The 18507-nt window shown below is 31.7% G+C and overlaps 1 protein-coding gene across 1 annotated transcript; it reads right to left on the bottom strand.

The window, feature by feature from the left end:
• Positions 1-934: 934 nt before the first annotated feature.
• On the bottom strand, positions 935-4430 carry LOC133180554 (uncharacterized). The gene is made up of 3 exons (XM_061315039.1): positions 4285-4430; positions 2250-2522; positions 935-1286 (listed from the first exon to the last, which is right to left on the bottom strand). Exons 1-3 carry the CDS (start codon positions 4393-4395, stop codon positions 1269-1271), a joined length of 402 nt encoding a protein of 133 aa, XP_061171023.1. The 5' UTR covers positions 4396-4430; the 3' UTR covers positions 935-1268.
• Positions 4431-18507: the final 14077 nt, after the last annotated feature.

Genomic DNA, 18507 nt, shown 5'->3' on the forward strand with positions numbered 1-18507 from the left:
AATATTGACTTCCATTCATATGTGGACTCAATATGTCCAAGTGAACTTGAAATAAAAGATTCCACAGAGTCTAACACATCATATTTGGATATTTTACTAGAAAAAGATTGTAATAATAACCTAACAACAAAGCTTTATGATAAACGTGATGAATTCAGTTTTTCAATCGTCAACTTCCCAATATACCCTTATCACCTGCATATGGGGTTTTTGTCTCCCAGCTGATTCGATACACAACAGCATGCTCTACCTATGAACAATTTCTAAAACGACGCAAGTAATTTACAAACAAGTTGATGAAACAAGAATATCAAAAGACTCTTTTGAAGTCATCATTTTACAAATTTTATGGTCGATACAATGACCTTGTCAGCAAATACAACCTATCATTAAGTCAAATGCTGACTGACGTTTTTCATACCAATTGTTAGGTCATTATTTACACACTGAATTGTCGACGGATTTTTCCGTTATTTTTTCGATCATGACAAGGAGCACAAGGCGGGTGTGACACGTCGGCAGAGAATGCTCACTCCTCCATGGCACCTGATCCAACCTCTGATGTTTTGGAGGTCCGTGGTTGCTCTGCCTCTGATTTGTATTGTCTAAATGGGTTTTGAGTTTGAATACTGTTTGTAAAATCCATATTTCATTATACCACTTCTGGACTATGTCTTAGCACAGTACATCTGAAATGTATTCTTCTCAGCACATGATATTTTTGTGAGAGGTGAAGATACGAGCTTGATAGAACATTTACTGGACCATCCGCTGACTCTGGAAATTTGTCTCATAAACAGTAAGGGTTTTCCAGACAAATTTTTTCCCTCTTATATGAGCTCTGCAAATACCCTCTTAAGATTATTAGTATCTTCTAATGCACCCAAAAAAGAATCTGAAGTTGATTTTTTTTTCTATTGTTTTAATTCCATGATGTTCGAAAATTTGAAAGTAGAAAACAGAATGACATTTGACCAGAAGCAGAGTTTCTATTTATAAATATACACATACAATACAAATAATATTAAGAAAAAAATCAGTGTACAAAGTACATTACAAACACATTATCACACATTTGTAGTGTGAAATTCACAAAGAATTCACAAATTCACAAACGATGTCTATATTGTCTTCCAAAAAAAAATGATGTACTTTGTGAAAGATATGCCAGGAATTAAACATTTGAATTATTGAAATTTATATAAAAATAAAGAACAGGACGTTGTTATGCTTGACAATGAATGATGAAGGAGAACCAAGTCGGTGAGTTACTTTTTTCCTCCTAGCTAAAAAAGAAAAAAAGAGAACATTTTCACTATCAATTTTTTTCAGTTTCATGATTTTCAGCATAGAGGATTACAGGGTTTTTTTTTCTTAGAAAAAGAACTTTATAGCAGTATTTCTGCTCTTTTAACTAAATTATTGATATCCAAATTTATCCCGTCGTTCCTAAGGTATATTATGGTAGAGTAAAAAGATCAACATCCATAGAATAGATATTAAATAGATATCAAACAAATATATTGCATATTTTCATTCAAAAAATCTACCAGATTATTCCTTTATTTACTTCTTGTAAAAATAATGATGGTGTATTATTAAAATGATTCAATACAAGAAAAAAATAACATTTCATATGGATGTTAAGTATGCATTATTAATCAAATTATCAGATGTTAACTTGAAATGTACATGTTATATTATTGAGATTATTCACCTGGGATAGAGAGATTAATTCTAGCATAAATCAATTATTCATTCATACTTAGCAATGTCAAATCTCAAAATGTTTTTAAATAGTTAAAAAAAATCACACACACACACACCACACACACCACACGAACCACTATGAAAGTCATTTTCTGACTCATTAGATTAATGAATAAATCGCCTATTAAACTTATTCTGTCGATCTTCAATATGAGATATTGGGAGAAGTTTTCAAAGATCAATCATAGATTTTATCTAATGGATCCTACTTTATTGAATATATTGATCACATGAGAATATCTTATATTCCTACTTTGGTTTTTGTTTTTAAATTGACAATTTTTTGTATCAAATTAAGTAACTAAGAAAATTTAATTTAATGAAGAATGTAGACTTTCCTTTTTTGCAAAGGTTTTAGAAACAAATTATTAGAAGTCTTTTGCATCTGTCTTCACAAATGTCTTAATTTCCAAAATTCGAAATTTCAAACCTATCTGCTCATGAGATGACACTATAGACAGTCTATACAAAATACTTACAAAGAACTTTGATCTTAGGGGTAAACTTCGCTTTCCATTAAAACAACCTCCAAAATTACAGAAAAGCCTTTTAGGTCGCCGTTGACGTCGGTTGGATTTCCTTTGTCTCAGCCACCATCGGCCACAACCTCTATGTCCACAGAAACCCCTTTTTTCAAAGGAGGGACCTCGACTCTCAGGGACCTGCAGAGGGATATATCCTGACTCGAGTTCCTCCTCTTCATCGTTGGCCAGGTCTTCATTTGGAACGATGTCTATATTGTCTTCCAATAACTACAATCACATTTTTGGAAAAAAAAAAATAACCGCAGGTGCATTGTAATATACGATTTTACAAAGGTTTGGTATTCGTGTCACCGCCAAATTAGTCGTACAATATTTAAAGAAAACAGGTTACTGACAAAAAGTATATCTACAATACCTCTCTGAACTTGCAACGTAGAACATGGTTTAACAAAGACGCCTTTTGTTTGAAGGAAAGAAACCGATATGAAAAAATCAAGGATATGCATAAATATACCAAGGTCATTCCAGGGTTTTTTCTCCTCTGTCCTGGCGTCTACATGCGCCTTGGTTTTTGACACCAAATTACAAAATATACATAAAATAAGCATTTTTTTTGGTTTCTTTCCTTTGGTTAAAACGTTTTATATTTTGTATATTTGAATTTGTATTTTTGTCGAAAATTTGTCAAATTAGGTATATACTAAGCATGTACTACCTTGATTTTGCAATTTTTTTTTTCAAGAAATAGAATTATAAAGTAAAATCCTTGAATGATAATTTAAGTGTATGATAAACTGAGATAATAAAAAAAAATTTTTTTAAAAATGAATAAATAAAACTTGGAATGGCCCAATGTCGCGCTAATTAGGTGAATTATTTTTTTTTATTTTACACTGAGATATAATTGCTTTGAAATAAATAAGAATTAAGAGTCAACATATAAATCTTACACTTGATATATTCGCTTAACATATAAGCGATGATCTATTTTACATTTAGTCAGAAGTTTATTTTATTCATGGTTACAGATTAAAAAATGTATTTTCCAGCATCCTTTTTAAGGTACGATCTAATGGACTAAATGATACTCACACTAAAATTTATTTTAAATCTAAAAGCTTGTAATATAATAAATAGCTAGAAATGGCTTGCTGTTCTCTCATTATTAGATACTAGACATAAATTGAAATAAAATACGATACATGATTGGTCGCTTTTGGCGTTCCCAGGGGATTACTTGATAACTAGGGAACATAAATCGAGACAGACTTCTGCATACTTAATAATTCTGGTAGTGGTTACTGAACTATTTCCTCAATTGGCAAGCATGTATATACTGTAATGTACAATTGATGAATATTCCTGACAATTCAATAATTCATTATTTAGCAAAAATTTAGAAACGAAACTTAAGATACTTGACAAATAAAACAGAGAATTCTTGTTTTTTATTTCATTTTTTTGCAATTTACAAATCATGGTAAAAATAAAACCGACATGATTCGTTCTGTGAAAGAAATTTCCTTTCCTTCCTTTTAAAATGAATTTGCTTTTAAGGGTCACCTTATAACATGTTAAAGCCTAAACGTTTCATCAATTGAACTTGTTTCCAGAAGATGAGAAGAAATAACCATCTTTGCTAAATACATTAATTGTTAATTGGGATTCACTTTTCATTTCAGATGTAGTTAAAAATAAGTGTATTTTCATCAGGATTTTTTGTTGCGAAAACATATAAATAGTTACTGTAGTAATAACAGCAAAGCGGACAAAGCAATTAAATTGATAAGTGTAAATCAACGGAGAGATACCAGTTTTGAAAAAGAACAAATTATCATGTAATATTTAATCAATACATTTTGATTGTTTACTGTATTCTACATTTATAAGTTTCGTACATTCATACATGAATTCTCTTTTACAGTTATCAAAAAGATTTTAATTGCAGTTAAGATATGAATTTCCTTCCTCCTTAAATTCATAAACCCTTATCAAGAAAAAAATTATACAACTTTCTGATAATGATTACCTGTCTAAGTAGGTCGATATTTTGTTCGGACGGTTCCTGGCAATGTGTATAAGCCGCTATAGAAAGGACAATAATTAATGCACTGATAATGGCTCCGATCGGTTGCTCCATCTTCTTAGTTAAAAGCACTCTACAATTTTGTCCAAAAATTGAGATCAGTTCCTATTTTATAATGGCTTGTTGCTAGTTTTACAGAATTAATAAGCACAAGATCAGCCCCCAAAACCACGTAGCAATCAATTAAAATCTATTAATTATTTATGACTTATTACATTTCCTTTATTGATATTTCTACTAAAACGTTTAAATGAATCGTATGTAGTTCCTACTCTTTCCATCAGTAACAAACGATTCGATTCTTGATTGGTCAATGAGAGTTATACAAAAAGAAGTAACTTTACGTCAGCTTAAAATTAACAAACATATAATAAAAAGTTACTAATTTAAAGAGAAAAATGTAAATGGGTGTGTAGACCCAAAATTATTATTGTTGTCGCCTACTATGACTTGCGTTCTGACAATTACGTAACCAATGAACATGGTCTATATCTTGAATTGAATCTCATAATAATGAACCAAATATCCATCCTTAATTTTACTACATGTATATCAGATGATAAATATTTTTATACATAGAAAGACTGTCTTCCTAAGTTAAAGATATTTATTTTTGTGAATATCTTGATCCAAAAAATAAAATTGATTAACATGATTTTCAGTCATCTCGTTTAAAGTCCGAAATTATATATGGCCATTATAATGACTGTCTTCGAAAATAAACGTACGTATATCAATAGTGGGTATAATATATAGGCCATTGTTTTGATTCCATTTTGATTAGTGATCACTCTACCTAATCAATAAATAGGACTAGCTGCAGATGTGACCGGTGGACAGGGGATGCTTACTCCTCATAGACACCTGATCCATCTCTGGTGCTTCCAGAGGTCGATGTTTTTGCCCTGCTTACGATCGATTCGTATGAATTACTGGATTTATGAAATTGATCACTGCTTGTTGTCTTCTCCTTTTATACATTAATCTAGAATTAGTGAAAAAATGAACTTTAATTTTACATTGTTTTCGTCCACTCAAATTCTACACAATAAAATTTGTTATGATTGATTGATTGACTGATTGATTGATTGTATGAGTTTATGTTTTTAACGTCCCAATCGAGATTTTTTTTAAAAAATCTCATATTAAGGTGTCACTTGCTGTAAGTGAAGTGCCACAATTTTTTTACCCATGTCTGGTACTTACATCCGTAGCAGGTACGGATATTTATCCTACAAACGCCTACCGTGACAAGGTACCTCGGTTTTCAAGGTCTCATTTGAAAGACCCTTGACTTTCACTTCTAGTACCGGGTGCCTGTCGTAGGAACAGTCACTACCTATTGAATTTGATCTTGATGTTAAAAGAGTGATTTTTATGTCATGAAACAGGTACATAATTAAGCTTTTAAATTACATGAATATCCAAAAAAAAAAAAAAAAAAAAACTATTTATAGTTTTATTGATTTCAGATTTATTCTCAGTCGATTGATTGATTGATATTAGGAATCTCCGTAATACTTTACACGTTAGTATTACCTGTAAGGATGAAACTTAACTAATTATGTCTTCTTTACATTATAGCGCCAGAAGGTATCTACTTAATTACTTCTCTAAATGTCTTTCCTTTCCTTCAACAAGTTTATATATGAATCCCCAAACTTATACAGGTCAATTTGGATGCTAATTTTCTTAAACTTCTCGCTTGTTTTTCTTGTTGGTTTGCATTATGTTCTTTTCCAGAATATTTCACTTATTTTGGGACAAAAACATTTGAAATGCCGGTGAAAAGCTGCAGATCAAAGCCTTTTCTTGTTCTCGCCACTTATGACAGTGAGGGACAACTTTCCTGTCAGCATCTATTGCGACACCAGTTTAAACAGTCTCATTGGAATGTAGTTGTCTAGACGACGTTGTGTTTAAATAGAATTGCATTCCGTCATCCCAACGATGTATATTCAGATAAATTCTTATCTTATTTCAAGATCTCATTAAGAACAATATCTAGAAAATACTTTATCAGAATATTATATAACAATTTTCAGGGGCTTTGTATGTATGCTTCGGCCGCAGTTAACTTGGCCTTACATATTAGGAGACAACTTGGAGATCCTTCATAAAAACATTAAAAAGTCTAAACTGAATAGAATGATGAAGATAATAACTTGAAAGAGAATAATCCGTTTTGTTTCTCTGAAATTTGAATAATCTAATTTTGAAATCCTAAATTTCCATTCGTATAATATTCACAGGATACAACATGGTATTGATCAAAATAGTGATATAAAATTTTTCTTATCTCTGTACTTGTCTGTTTGAGCAAAATCCGGAAGCAACTACATGTATAATTTACATTGAAACAATTATGCAATTGATTTCCATGGATTTGCAGACAAACACAATAAAAGTCTTTAAATCAGATTATGTTAAATTTTGTCTGTAGTGGTAATTAAAACTTGAACGTGTATTACAATCAGTTCTTATATTCTCGATTCCGTCCTGAAAACGATTCAAGATTGAACCGTTTCTAGGTAGGGAAAAATGTTGCATTACACCAAAAAGTTGTCATTTAAAGTTTCGTAAAATTTGATCTTTTTTCTAACGTATATAAATAATGTACGAATGACAAACGAACATAAAAGCAGTCCACTAGTGATTACGGAAAGGTAATATATATTCGATATCATGAGGGATTGACTTCCTTTGAAATCAATAGTATTTAGATGATGTTCTATTTCCTCATGAAATAGTATATATTTTTCTGGGTGAGTTTTCTATAATTGATTTGAAACATTGTTTTAAAGCAATATCAATTTACGGGTTTCTTGAAAAGAGAGTGATTGCTAGCTGTATTATCCATTGCATTGTTCTCTTAAGTCGACAGCGTATTAATATTTCATAAAATGTATTACAAACACGCGCAAAAATGCCGATTGAAATCCATCTGTAATGTCAGAATATTATCAAATAGTAAATTTTCAAAATTTAGAGTTGAGAACATTGGATCATTTCCCCATGATTATATACTCTCATACCACAAAGTTTTGCCAATTTAATTTCAATTTTTCAATCGCTAACTTCACTTAATATTGCAATATATCTTTATCTCCTGCATCTGGTATTTATATTTCGGGTTCGATGATCGTTCGCCGCGCCGCGTCAAACCTAAGACGTTAGTTAACATACGTAGTGACTGTTCCCTCGACAAACGCCCGGCAACGGAAGTGAAAGGCACGGGTCTTTCCTTAAAAACCGATGTCCTGTGACACGGTTGGCACGATAGGCGTTGGCACGACGAAGAACCCTCACTGCTCAATGGCCCTGAGTGCCGAGTATAGGTCTTACTTTGAAGCCCTTCACCGGCATACAGTGACGTCTCTATATGAATGAAAAATTCTTGAATGGGACGTAAAACAACATACAATCAATCATTCAATCAATTACCGGTTAAAAAACTAAGTAGTTGTATATACTACGGTTTATCAAAAAGTAATATCACAACTGCTTTATAATTTTCAATAATCGAAACTTATCAACAAAATCTTATATATAAATATCTATCAATTTGGCCTTTTGCCTCAAAATTTCATTCAGATATATATGCAATATATATATATTTTTTAAAATATTAAAATAAATACAACATTAGGTCTTGTCTATCGCCGCCCGGCTAGAATATACCGACGCCATAATGATGTTTCCTTCGGCACTCATTTTCGTTCATTCAGACATATTTTAAATATCTCACATATATGGGGTTTTTTTTCATGTACATTTCAAACTTCAAAACCCAAACAGGGTGCTTTACAGTAAAATGGCAGTAAATATTATTAAAAAGAAGCATAGATGAGGTTTAAAAAATTTCTAGATGAATTGAAATTGAGTGTCGAAAAGTAACCTCAAAACGACGCCGGTAACATTCTTCCCGTGCGACGAAATGCAAAATCTGACGTTGTTTTTCCTAATATTTTAAAAAGTTTTTTTATACTAGCATAACTAAACGAATTTTCAAGGTAAAAATAAAAATAGATAGGGGTATTAGAATCTAACATTTTGTTGTTAATATAAGAGTATTAAAGATTTTATATCAGCTCTGACATTGCTTTTGGATCAAGCCTCATATTTTCTTATAAAAATCGAAATTTAAGACAATGATGATTTCATTATGTAGAATGTAACAACCCTGATGCCTTATCAAGGGAAGATGCCTATCTTCCGTTAAAAAATACAAAAACCTTGATGCCTAATAGGAAATAAATGATGTCTATCTGCAGTTGATGAAGAGTACGAGCACAACAATCCAGATGCCTTACTAAAGGATGACATACTGTTATAGATTACAACAACGCTAATGAAGCCTAGCTGTCTGCCGTTTAATTAAGCATTGAAGTATTTTTTGGCAAGCTACTAACAAATACATTGATATTACAGGGCTTTCAACAATCTTGTTTCAAGTCTGTATTTTTGGAATTTTAATGTTCATTCTTATGAACTTGTTTGCAAATAAAACTTATCGTTGAGACGTATTTTTAGACTGAAATGTTTCATATCACTTGTCAGTCCATAGTTTTTATACTACGTTTGACTATCACTTGTCAGTCCATAGTTTTATACTACGTTTGACTATCACTTGTCAGTCCATAGTTTTATACTATGTTTGACTATCACTTGTCAGTCCATAGTTTTTATACTACGTTTGACTATCACTTGTCAGTCCATAGTTTTTATACTACGTTTGATTATCACTTGTCAGTCCATAGTTTTATACTACGTTTGACTATCACTTGTCAGTCCATAGTTTTATACTACGTTTGACTATCACTTGTCAGTCCATAGTTTTTATACTACGTTTGACTATCACTTGTCAGTCCATAGTTTTATACTACGTTTGACTATCACTTGTCAGTCCATAGTTTTATACTACGTTTGACTATCACTTGTCAGTCCATAGTTTTTATACTACGTTTGACTATCACTTGTCAGTCCATAGTTTTATACTACGTTTCACTACAGATTACCCTGTTCAGCTGAACAATACATGGGAGCTCACGTCGGGTGTGACGGCGGTCAGCAATAGATGCATACTTCTCCTAAAGACCTGGCCCCAATTCTGGTGTTTCCAGGCTTTTGTTCCTGTTCATAATTTGAATTATTATTAACAAGATTTATGAGATCAAGCAACATTCGTTATCTTGACACTTTTTCAATTTGTGACTTTTTTCTTTAATTTTTATCTTTATTATAATGTATGATTATTAGACAAAATATATTATTGGCAGATTGAGCGCTTGTATCACTAATGATTCCGAAATGAATATTATACCCTAAGGAGTGCAGGAAAACCGCATGTTATATGTGTTGTATCAACTTCGTTGGCATTTTTTTAAGGAAAAAAAAAGAAGAAAAAATTGATAAACATCATCTGAATTATAGATAAAGCAAGCCCTAGGGATTTAACGTATTTATCAATATTTGTAACTTGTAAGCAGTTACGGAGAGGAAACGAGGTCATTATTAACGTTTCAGTTTTAAGCTTAGGTTTATCATACGCGTTTTCATATTGCTTAGTATTGTTGTCTTTATTTACACGAAGGAGCATTAAAGCAATCATTAGTTTGTGAATTAAGCATATTACATTAATATTTTTGCAAGAATTATACTGAAGTAATGCATAGTTTAAAGGCTCATGAGTTATATGGTAACCAAGTTATGCCTTTTTTCTCTGACAGGAAGCACACGTCATACAGTATTTTATTTATTGCACAAAAGTCATGTTAGGAACACAAAATTCTTCCAAACCAACAGCACAATATGTATCTGTCTTGTCACATAAAAAGAATCTACTTCTGTCATCTTCAGCTCACACAGGTAATTGTTGAAATGGAACACTTCACCATATCACTATTCTTATAATATGATAATTCAACTCTTTCTATTATAAAACAGTGTATCTTTTCTAAACCTCTTACTCCTTTTTTGATGCTCAAACAGAAGCATTTGACAGAGAGAAAGGTCAAAGTTCTTGACAGACTGTAATCCAAAGTTCTGTTTTGGACCTGAAGCGTGCCATCCATATTTCGTTATTTTCAAGCCATGAATTGTTAAAAAATTATACATTGCATACGAACAATATTTTAATTCGTGGGGGTCAATGTTTGTGGGCAAGCAAAATTTTACTTGTTCGTGGGAAGTTCAACGTAATTTCTCGACGATGTTTTATCAATTAACAATACTTATTTTCAATCGTATTTCGGCTCGATATATCCCAGTGAACTTGAAATAAAAGACTCCACAGAGTTTCATATTTAGATGTTTTACTGACTATAGACGATAAAGGCCATTTAAGAACTAAATTGTATGACAAACAAGATGACTTAAGCTTTTCCATCGTCAAATTTCCTCGTATATATGTAGTGATATTCCACGATCACCTGCTTATGATGTTTATGTCTCCCAACTTATTCGCTTCTCAAGAACTTGCTCTTAGTACGATCAATTTTTAAAGCGAGGTAGGCTACTCACTGATAATTTGATGTTACAGAGATTTCAACAACCTCGTTTAAACTCAGTAGTTCGTAAATTTTATGGTCGTTATAATGATCTTGATAGCAAATATATCCTATCATTGGGTCGTATTTTGGCTGATTGTTTCATACCAATTGTAAGGCCTTTGATTTTATACTGAATTGACTACGGATAGTTCCGTCTACCTGATCAAAATATAGGGCTCACGGCGGGTGTGACCGACCAACAGGGAATGCGTACTCCTCCTAGGCACATGATTTCCAGGGGTCCGTGTTTTATGCCCTCTTCACATATTTGCTACATTTGGGGATTTTTTGAGATCCATCACTGTTCGTTATCTTTCCCTTTTACATTGGTTAAAAAAAACAAACTCCCATCCAAGAAAAAATGTGATTTAAACTGGCCCACGGCAGAACAGATTCCAGACAAAGATTTTACAAAAGTATACTTAGACCTTGACACCTAACTTTAAACTTTAAACTTAGTTAATAGTAACTGCTTAACCTTTTTCCAAGAGCATTCTTTACGTGAAGTATGATCCAGATCGGACAAATAGAAGAGAAAAAAGATGTGGACAGGAGCTTTGGATAGAAAACTGAATTGTTTTTTATCTTTAGGTTAGAATTTTGGACCAGAGTCACTGTGTAGAAATGATATATTCATTTACATTTCTGTTTTAGCGGTTAACTAGCCAAACTGGTCAACGGATAGAAATATAGGTAATGCAGACTAAAATTTATCAAAAAAGATCAGCTTCGATATTGAGTGCTGACCTAGGACTTTGTTTCAAAGTCACTACACGCTTTTAATCCTAGGATACTCTTTAAGTGAAGCACTTTGTGTCAGATTTGATATTTAGGGATAGCAGTATTTATGAGATAAGGGTGACACATTATATATTATCTTATATTTCTAAATAAATATTTAGATGTATGACACTAAAAACTATTTTAAAAATCTAAAGAAGCTTATCTAATTTACGTTTGTCGTATTTCTTCATTCGAATTTAAAGATTGGAACAGAGAATTAAAAAACAATAAAATGACGTGTAATTGCGACAGAAACGAGAACAAACTGCGTCGAAGTTGAATTTTTTATGACGAAGTATTTTAGGACCTTCCCTAGCTTTCTGGGGAATGTGGGAGGGGATACCTGCATGTCTTTAGCTCACTGATCTAAAAAAAAAAAACTCTGATGGCTTACCAGATCTATTCGTACTGCAACTTGTATATTAAAAATAGCATTTTATCGCACCTGCTTCTTTGAAGATAAAAAGAATTTGTGACGAATTAATTGTGTAACAAATGTTTAGTTCTTTTGCCTCTAGATTTAATCAGATAACGACGGTTACTGTGACAGTGGCTTAATTTGTTCTTTAATTCTTAAAATGTCTTCTTTTCTCCCATTTTCAACAAAGGTTTCAAGAAATATAAATATTCTCTCAGATGAAATGTTAAGTTTATTATCAAACTAGCTTGTATCAGGAAATAAAATGATTTTAAAAGCCATGCTCATATGTTTTACTCAGTATTTTTTAACAGAAACATTCAAATTATTACTAACACTTCGAAATATATTTGTCCACGAGGCCAGAGCCCTGTTATTCTTTTTCGGCAGAACACTCTTCAATGCAGTGATACCAGACTATTCATCGATTCTCAATTTAACTTTCAAGGGTCGGTTTAGAGTACCACATATATTAACCACTGAAAAAGATCAGCTTGTAGGTTGAAGGAAGAGAAAAATCAGCAGTCACCGCCTATAAAGTATCAGGGTTCTCATTAACGCAAGAATCTGTGTCCTAGACGCAGCAAAATTATTTGGGACGCAAGGTTCTTAAAAACGATGCGTCCGCGGACTCATGAGTGGACGTGTCCTCGTTAGCGAGAAAATTCGGGTGCTTTCGAAAACGGGAGATTTTAGATGTTAGGATTTGTCAAAGAAATATTTAATAGAAACCTTCATGTAAATATAAAGTTTATCCAAGAAACAACTTTTCTTGTACCTATTTCTATTATTTCATGTTTATTAGTCCATAGTCATGATAGTGTCCCATGTCAAACTCCGATAGCTTTAAACACACTGCAGCTTTTTTAAAACACTTTTGAATCTTGAGTTTTATCTAGAAACCATAATTACTGCTTGTATACACAATGCAGCTTGATTATCTCGTGAATTTCACCCAGTACAGTCGACTGACAGGATTAGTTACGCCTCATTGCACATGACACCTGTGATTGTATACAGTCAACTTTAGGGTACTTAATTGATTATGCAACAGTTTATTTTAGCTTCATAAACACCAAGTTAATTTTTATGGAAATTAATTACGTGTGTATTTTAGAATATGGCTTGGATGCATTACTAGTTTATATATATTTGAATATTTGAATGTTGCATAAAATAAACTGTTAAAGTAATAAAGATTTTTATTGATGTTTGGATAGAAGGATACTGCAATAATTCAGTTGGGACTCAACATAATTTTTCTGGGACGCATCATATTTAGCTGGGACTCAACCTTCTCAGAAGTCTTGAGTCCTGGGACTCATGTAAGCAAAATCCTAGTGAGAACCCTGAGTATTCAACAAGAAATAACAAACCCTATGCATTAAACATATAGAATGAATTATCTTTAGCTATTATTACTATTAATTATCTTTAAAATCATTTGTCGCTGGTTGGTTTCAAATATTTTGTTGTTATTACGTAATTTATAACTCGACATTTCCCTAAATTTGATCCTCATAAGTTTTGTTTAAGATTTCATATTAGATTACAGAAAACTGTTCATTTTATTCTAAAAGTTATAAATCAGAATATCATTTAAAATTCATTATATGAGACAAATTGTTTCCCCGGACGAGAAACAATCCCAAAAGTAATATGTTTGATCAATTACCCTCCCGATGTGACATAAAGAGCAATAAAAGGACCTCGCACTATTTCATTTAACTTTGCAGTGTTATAAATATTTAATATGTCAGAAACACTGTACCATAATAATAGGAATAAATTTTGCAACATGGTTGGTAGTAAATCACTAAAATGGGTTTGTTAATTAATATTTGTGTATTAAATTAATACTCCACGGGTGCTTGAGGCTTAAAACTGCAATGTAAAGAAATTTCATATTTTAAAAAAGTTTGTCATTTGCTTTTTTAAATTCGGGTCGTTTCAACTTCATTGGAGTTCAGAGAAAAACTTAGTTTGGCAACCTTTTTTTATAGTACAATTATAGCATAATTATTTATAATCCTTTAATGTCTTGGTGTCATGACAAGACCCTTAAATTACATTCTTACCCAAAACCAATTTCCCGACGTGCACCGTTTTTGCCCAGACATGAAGTTAGTGATTACCGAAGGTGGTCCGTGAGGTTGAGACAGAAGTATTCTCCCAGTTAAAAATCAAAAACAAAAAATACAGCGATTGACTATTATAACGCCTTGTAGTCCATACTCAATCCACCCTACTTCCGGTTGCTCCAATTATGTTGAACAATTTCAAAATTGTCGTGTTGTGCCAACCTAGTGCCATGGTTATCTACAATAAATATTTTTTTTTTTGTTTATCTATTTTCATATTTTTTTTTTCACTAGAGAAATGAATATCTTTTATTTTAATTTTTCACATATTTCTCCAAAGGAGCCCCCTGTAGTTACCATTGTGACTGCTTTACACGTTGTTCTAGGATCAAACGCCGTAAACGATATAACTTTTTTCTGAGATTTTAATTACCATATATACTCGCCTATAAGTCGGTCCGCCTATAAGTCCGTTGTATTTTTTGAGTTTATTTTGGAGGAATTTGCCATTGACCCGCTTATAAGTCGGTGCAACTTTTTGCCAGAATCAGTTGACAATTTGAAATGAATGCTCTAATGTTTCACATTTCGATTAATATTTTTTAGAAATGACGCTAATATTTAATTTTAAATCATTAAGAAAAATGCTAAAATTAATGCACACTTAAGATGAAAATAAAGTTATTTAAATATGCAAATACTTATACTTTATGTATAATCTTAGAATACATAGATGATATAATATATCCAGACTTTGTTCAACGATAATCCCTGGAAATGTTTATAGAATACTACATTTCGCTGTCCAGAAAATTACTAATCTTTTTATGACTCGCCTTTAAGTCGGACATAGAGTTTTGGACCAAAATTTAACTCCCAAAAAACCGACTTATAGGCGAGTATCTGCGGTAGTACAAACATAACGAACACAAACACAAAGAAAAAAAATAGAAATTGATTCGTCCAAAAAGTATGGACACGATTGTATTTTTTTTTCTATGAACTGGTTACGCTTCAGTCAATTTTAAATTCATTTATCGGTTAAGACATTTGAATTACTCATTTTTTATTTAAGTAACACAATTTTGCATCAAATAGATCATAAAAAGTTTTGAAAAATAAAGTATTAATTTTCTGTGGTGGTGCGTTAGCAATTTTGTCTAGTGTATATCAATATTTGAAATACATGTATAAGATCAGTAACAGAGAACGATTGAAAATTCAAACATTTTTGTTAAAAGATTCGGAGATGTAACGTTATTTCATAATTTTAACACTAAGGATAATTACAGTAGCAATTACTTTGTGATTGCTATATAACCTTAATGCCCTTGCAGGAATTACAGAATGCTACATAGATATATTACAAGGCTATTAGGTTTTAATGGTTACTACAATTTGTCATTTTAATGGTCAAATAAACTTCATGTTGTATTTTCTCTGATTGTGCAAGAGAGAATAGAATGCTACCAATAATAAATAACACAAGTTTTTTTTAAGTTTTCTTTATTTTCATCTTTTTTATTTTATTTTTTTTTTAATTTTATTATTTTATTGCTTTTTAAAGGATCTGTCTGCGCATAAGGGCATTGATTGAATCGATTCACTTACTATATGAGGGGTTTTTTTTATACACGATAATTCAATTCTTTCACTTAAAACATTTTTTCCGCCATGTAATTATCCAGAAATATTACTCTTGGGATGCTCAAACTGAAGTGTATGACAGAAATGGTTTCAAAGTTGTTGGAAAAATTGTTATCCCACTTTGGACCTGAAGTGGAGTTCATTTTTCCATTTCAATACTTAATACTACAATGTACTTTACATAGCAAAGAAATCGAGTAGGTAATGTCATTTATGTCCAGTGGTTCTAGAGATCTCTATATAACCCCTCCTTCCTTATTCTGAATTTATAGGATACATAACTCTAGGATATATCTAATGCGGAATATCTAATGCTACTTGTGTTAATGCAGCTATCATTTCTTGGTAGTGACTCAGTAGTACTCATTGATATTTTTTGTTGTTAATAATTCAGAAGTTTTGCTGATTCACTCAATAAACCCTCAGATTAGCTTTTGAATCAACAATCATGTTTCATCCTTGCCATATGAATGTATCTTTTATTTTGGACAATAAACTGACCCACTTACATCCATTTTTTATTCTGTTGGGTACTCAATATTTTGTTGTATTCTTACCATAAACTTTTGAATATATTTAACTTTTTTTAAAACTCCTAATTCTACTGTGAATTTCCTGCTTCTCCCCTTGAGCCTCAAGAGGTTGGACCAAACCTCAAAAAATGATGACTTATTTTCTATCAAATCTTGGATTAGTACTAATTAATTAAAACTAAATTAGGTGTTATGTGTTATTCTGTGTACTTGTCTAAAATTTGATATAGCTCATACTCAAAGTTTTCAATCAAATATTAATTTTATAAAGTAATCAAACAGATGTTAACTGATATAGGACGATTGTTTTAATGAATCAAATATGTACTAGCATTTATGAAAGTTACGATCTTCCAATTTATAAGTCAATACTAGTGATGGTAATTGTTTGAATGCTTTTATTTACAAAGAACAGCAATTTTGCAAGTTATGTTCCTTTTATATAAATATAAACAAAATGTATAAACATTTTCCTTTAATAAGATCCTTCTAATTAGGAGGAGGTAACAAAACAAGTATTTAAATTTATACATTGTATATATTTATAATATATAAATGAATGTTTATACTCGACACTGTTTTTCTTTAACTGTGATTTTTTTCATATGTATATAAAAATGGTTAATGTACCAACACTTTAGCTAAAAACAAATATTTTTTTATTTCCACAAAAATTAAAACTATCTATAAGAATTATTATAATGTGCAATTTTCCTGAAATTATATTTTGAAATGGAACTCAGTATTTTATATTGTGAGGTAAACGTTTAAGGGCTGCTAAAATGTCGAAAAAACACTTTGATCAAAAACATTGAGACGCTTGTCCATCTCAAAGGATCCATCTGTTTGTAAATGTAGAGGACATGAGGAATAATGGGATATGACCTCTAACCTACAGAAATCTGGCTCATGATTACTACAAACAATTTGCCAAAAGCACCCTGTGGGTAAAATATGAGCCAGATTGAGCAATGCGGAGAGAAAAATGCTCCACGTAAGAACAATTTTTAAAACGAGGCAAGCTACTGACAAACAAATTGATGGAACAAGGATATCAAGAGTCTCGTTTAAAATCATCATTTCGCAAGTTCTATGGTCGATACAATGACCTTGTCAGCAAATACCATCTATCATTAAGTCGAATGCTGACTGACATTTTTCATAATAAGTGTTAGGCCATTATTTAAACACTGCATTGTCTACGAATTTTCTCGCTTGCCCGATTATGTGACCGTTCGACAGGGGATGCTTACTCCTCCATGGCATCTGATCCCACCTGTGATGTTTTTAAGGGGCCCGTGTTTGCTCTGCTCCAAATCTGTATTGTTTCAAAGGACATTTCAGCTTGATTAATGTTAGTTATATCCATATTTCATGTTTTGGAAAAGAATAGAAAACTGCTATAACCTTTACTTTTAATCCAGAAACTTGTATCAAAATCACTCTGAAGTGTAAGTCAAAATGGTTCGATGACAGAAATTAAGTGCTCCAGAGTTTTATTTCAGAAACGAACCTGCTTTGACATTGACATCTGTATCAAGGTCACTATTCAATTGTTAACATAGATCACTTTTAATGTTATATGTAAGTCAGATTGGGCAATAGGAGAGAAAATATGCTCATGACAAGGATTTTTAACAGAAACCTATTTAGACCTTCATTTTTACCTAAGATCACTGCCACGGGATCTGTTTTTGGTAGACCATGGGGTGGGAAAATAACTTGAGTGAGTACTTGATTTAATGCATTACTTGTGCAACAATTTATTTCAGCTTTATAAAGATAAATTTAAAAGCATATAATTATGTGTATTTCGAGATTAAGCTTAGATACTTTAAGATTATTTTTCATTTATTGCCTAAAATAAACGTCTTTTAAAAGAGAGTTATCGAAGGATGGGTACTATAACTCAACATAATTTTTCTGGAACGCATTAAATTTCGCTTTGACTCAACCTTCTCAAAAACCTTGTTTCCTAGGACTCAACAAAATCCTAGTGAGAGATGCATTATGCTCTCTGCCTACTTTACTTTTAATTTACACGATTATTAAACAAAAATGTCACATTTTCGTTATACTCATATTTTTCATCCATCTTCCCCTTTATGATACAGATATCTTAAATGAAACACATGATTTTGACTCATTATATA

Source organism: Saccostrea echinata, unplaced genomic scaffold (assembly GCF_033153115.1).
Source record: "Saccostrea echinata isolate AGI-Se365-2 ecotype Australia unplaced genomic scaffold, CSIRO_AGI_Sech_v1 ptg000006l, whole genome shotgun sequence".
NCBI lineage: Eukaryota > Metazoa > Mollusca > Bivalvia > Ostreida > Ostreidae > Saccostrea > Saccostrea echinata.

Excerpts from the sequence above, each read along its gene's own strand:
- LOC133180554 (XM_061315039.1), bottom strand. The coding sequence starts at position 4,395 with ATGGAGCAACCGATCGGAGCCATTATCAGTGCATTAATTATTGTCCTT. Across the intron at positions 2,523-4,284 it reads ATATCGACCTACTTAGACAG|TTATTGGAAGACAATATAGA; the intron begins GTAATCATTATC and ends ATGTGATTGTAG.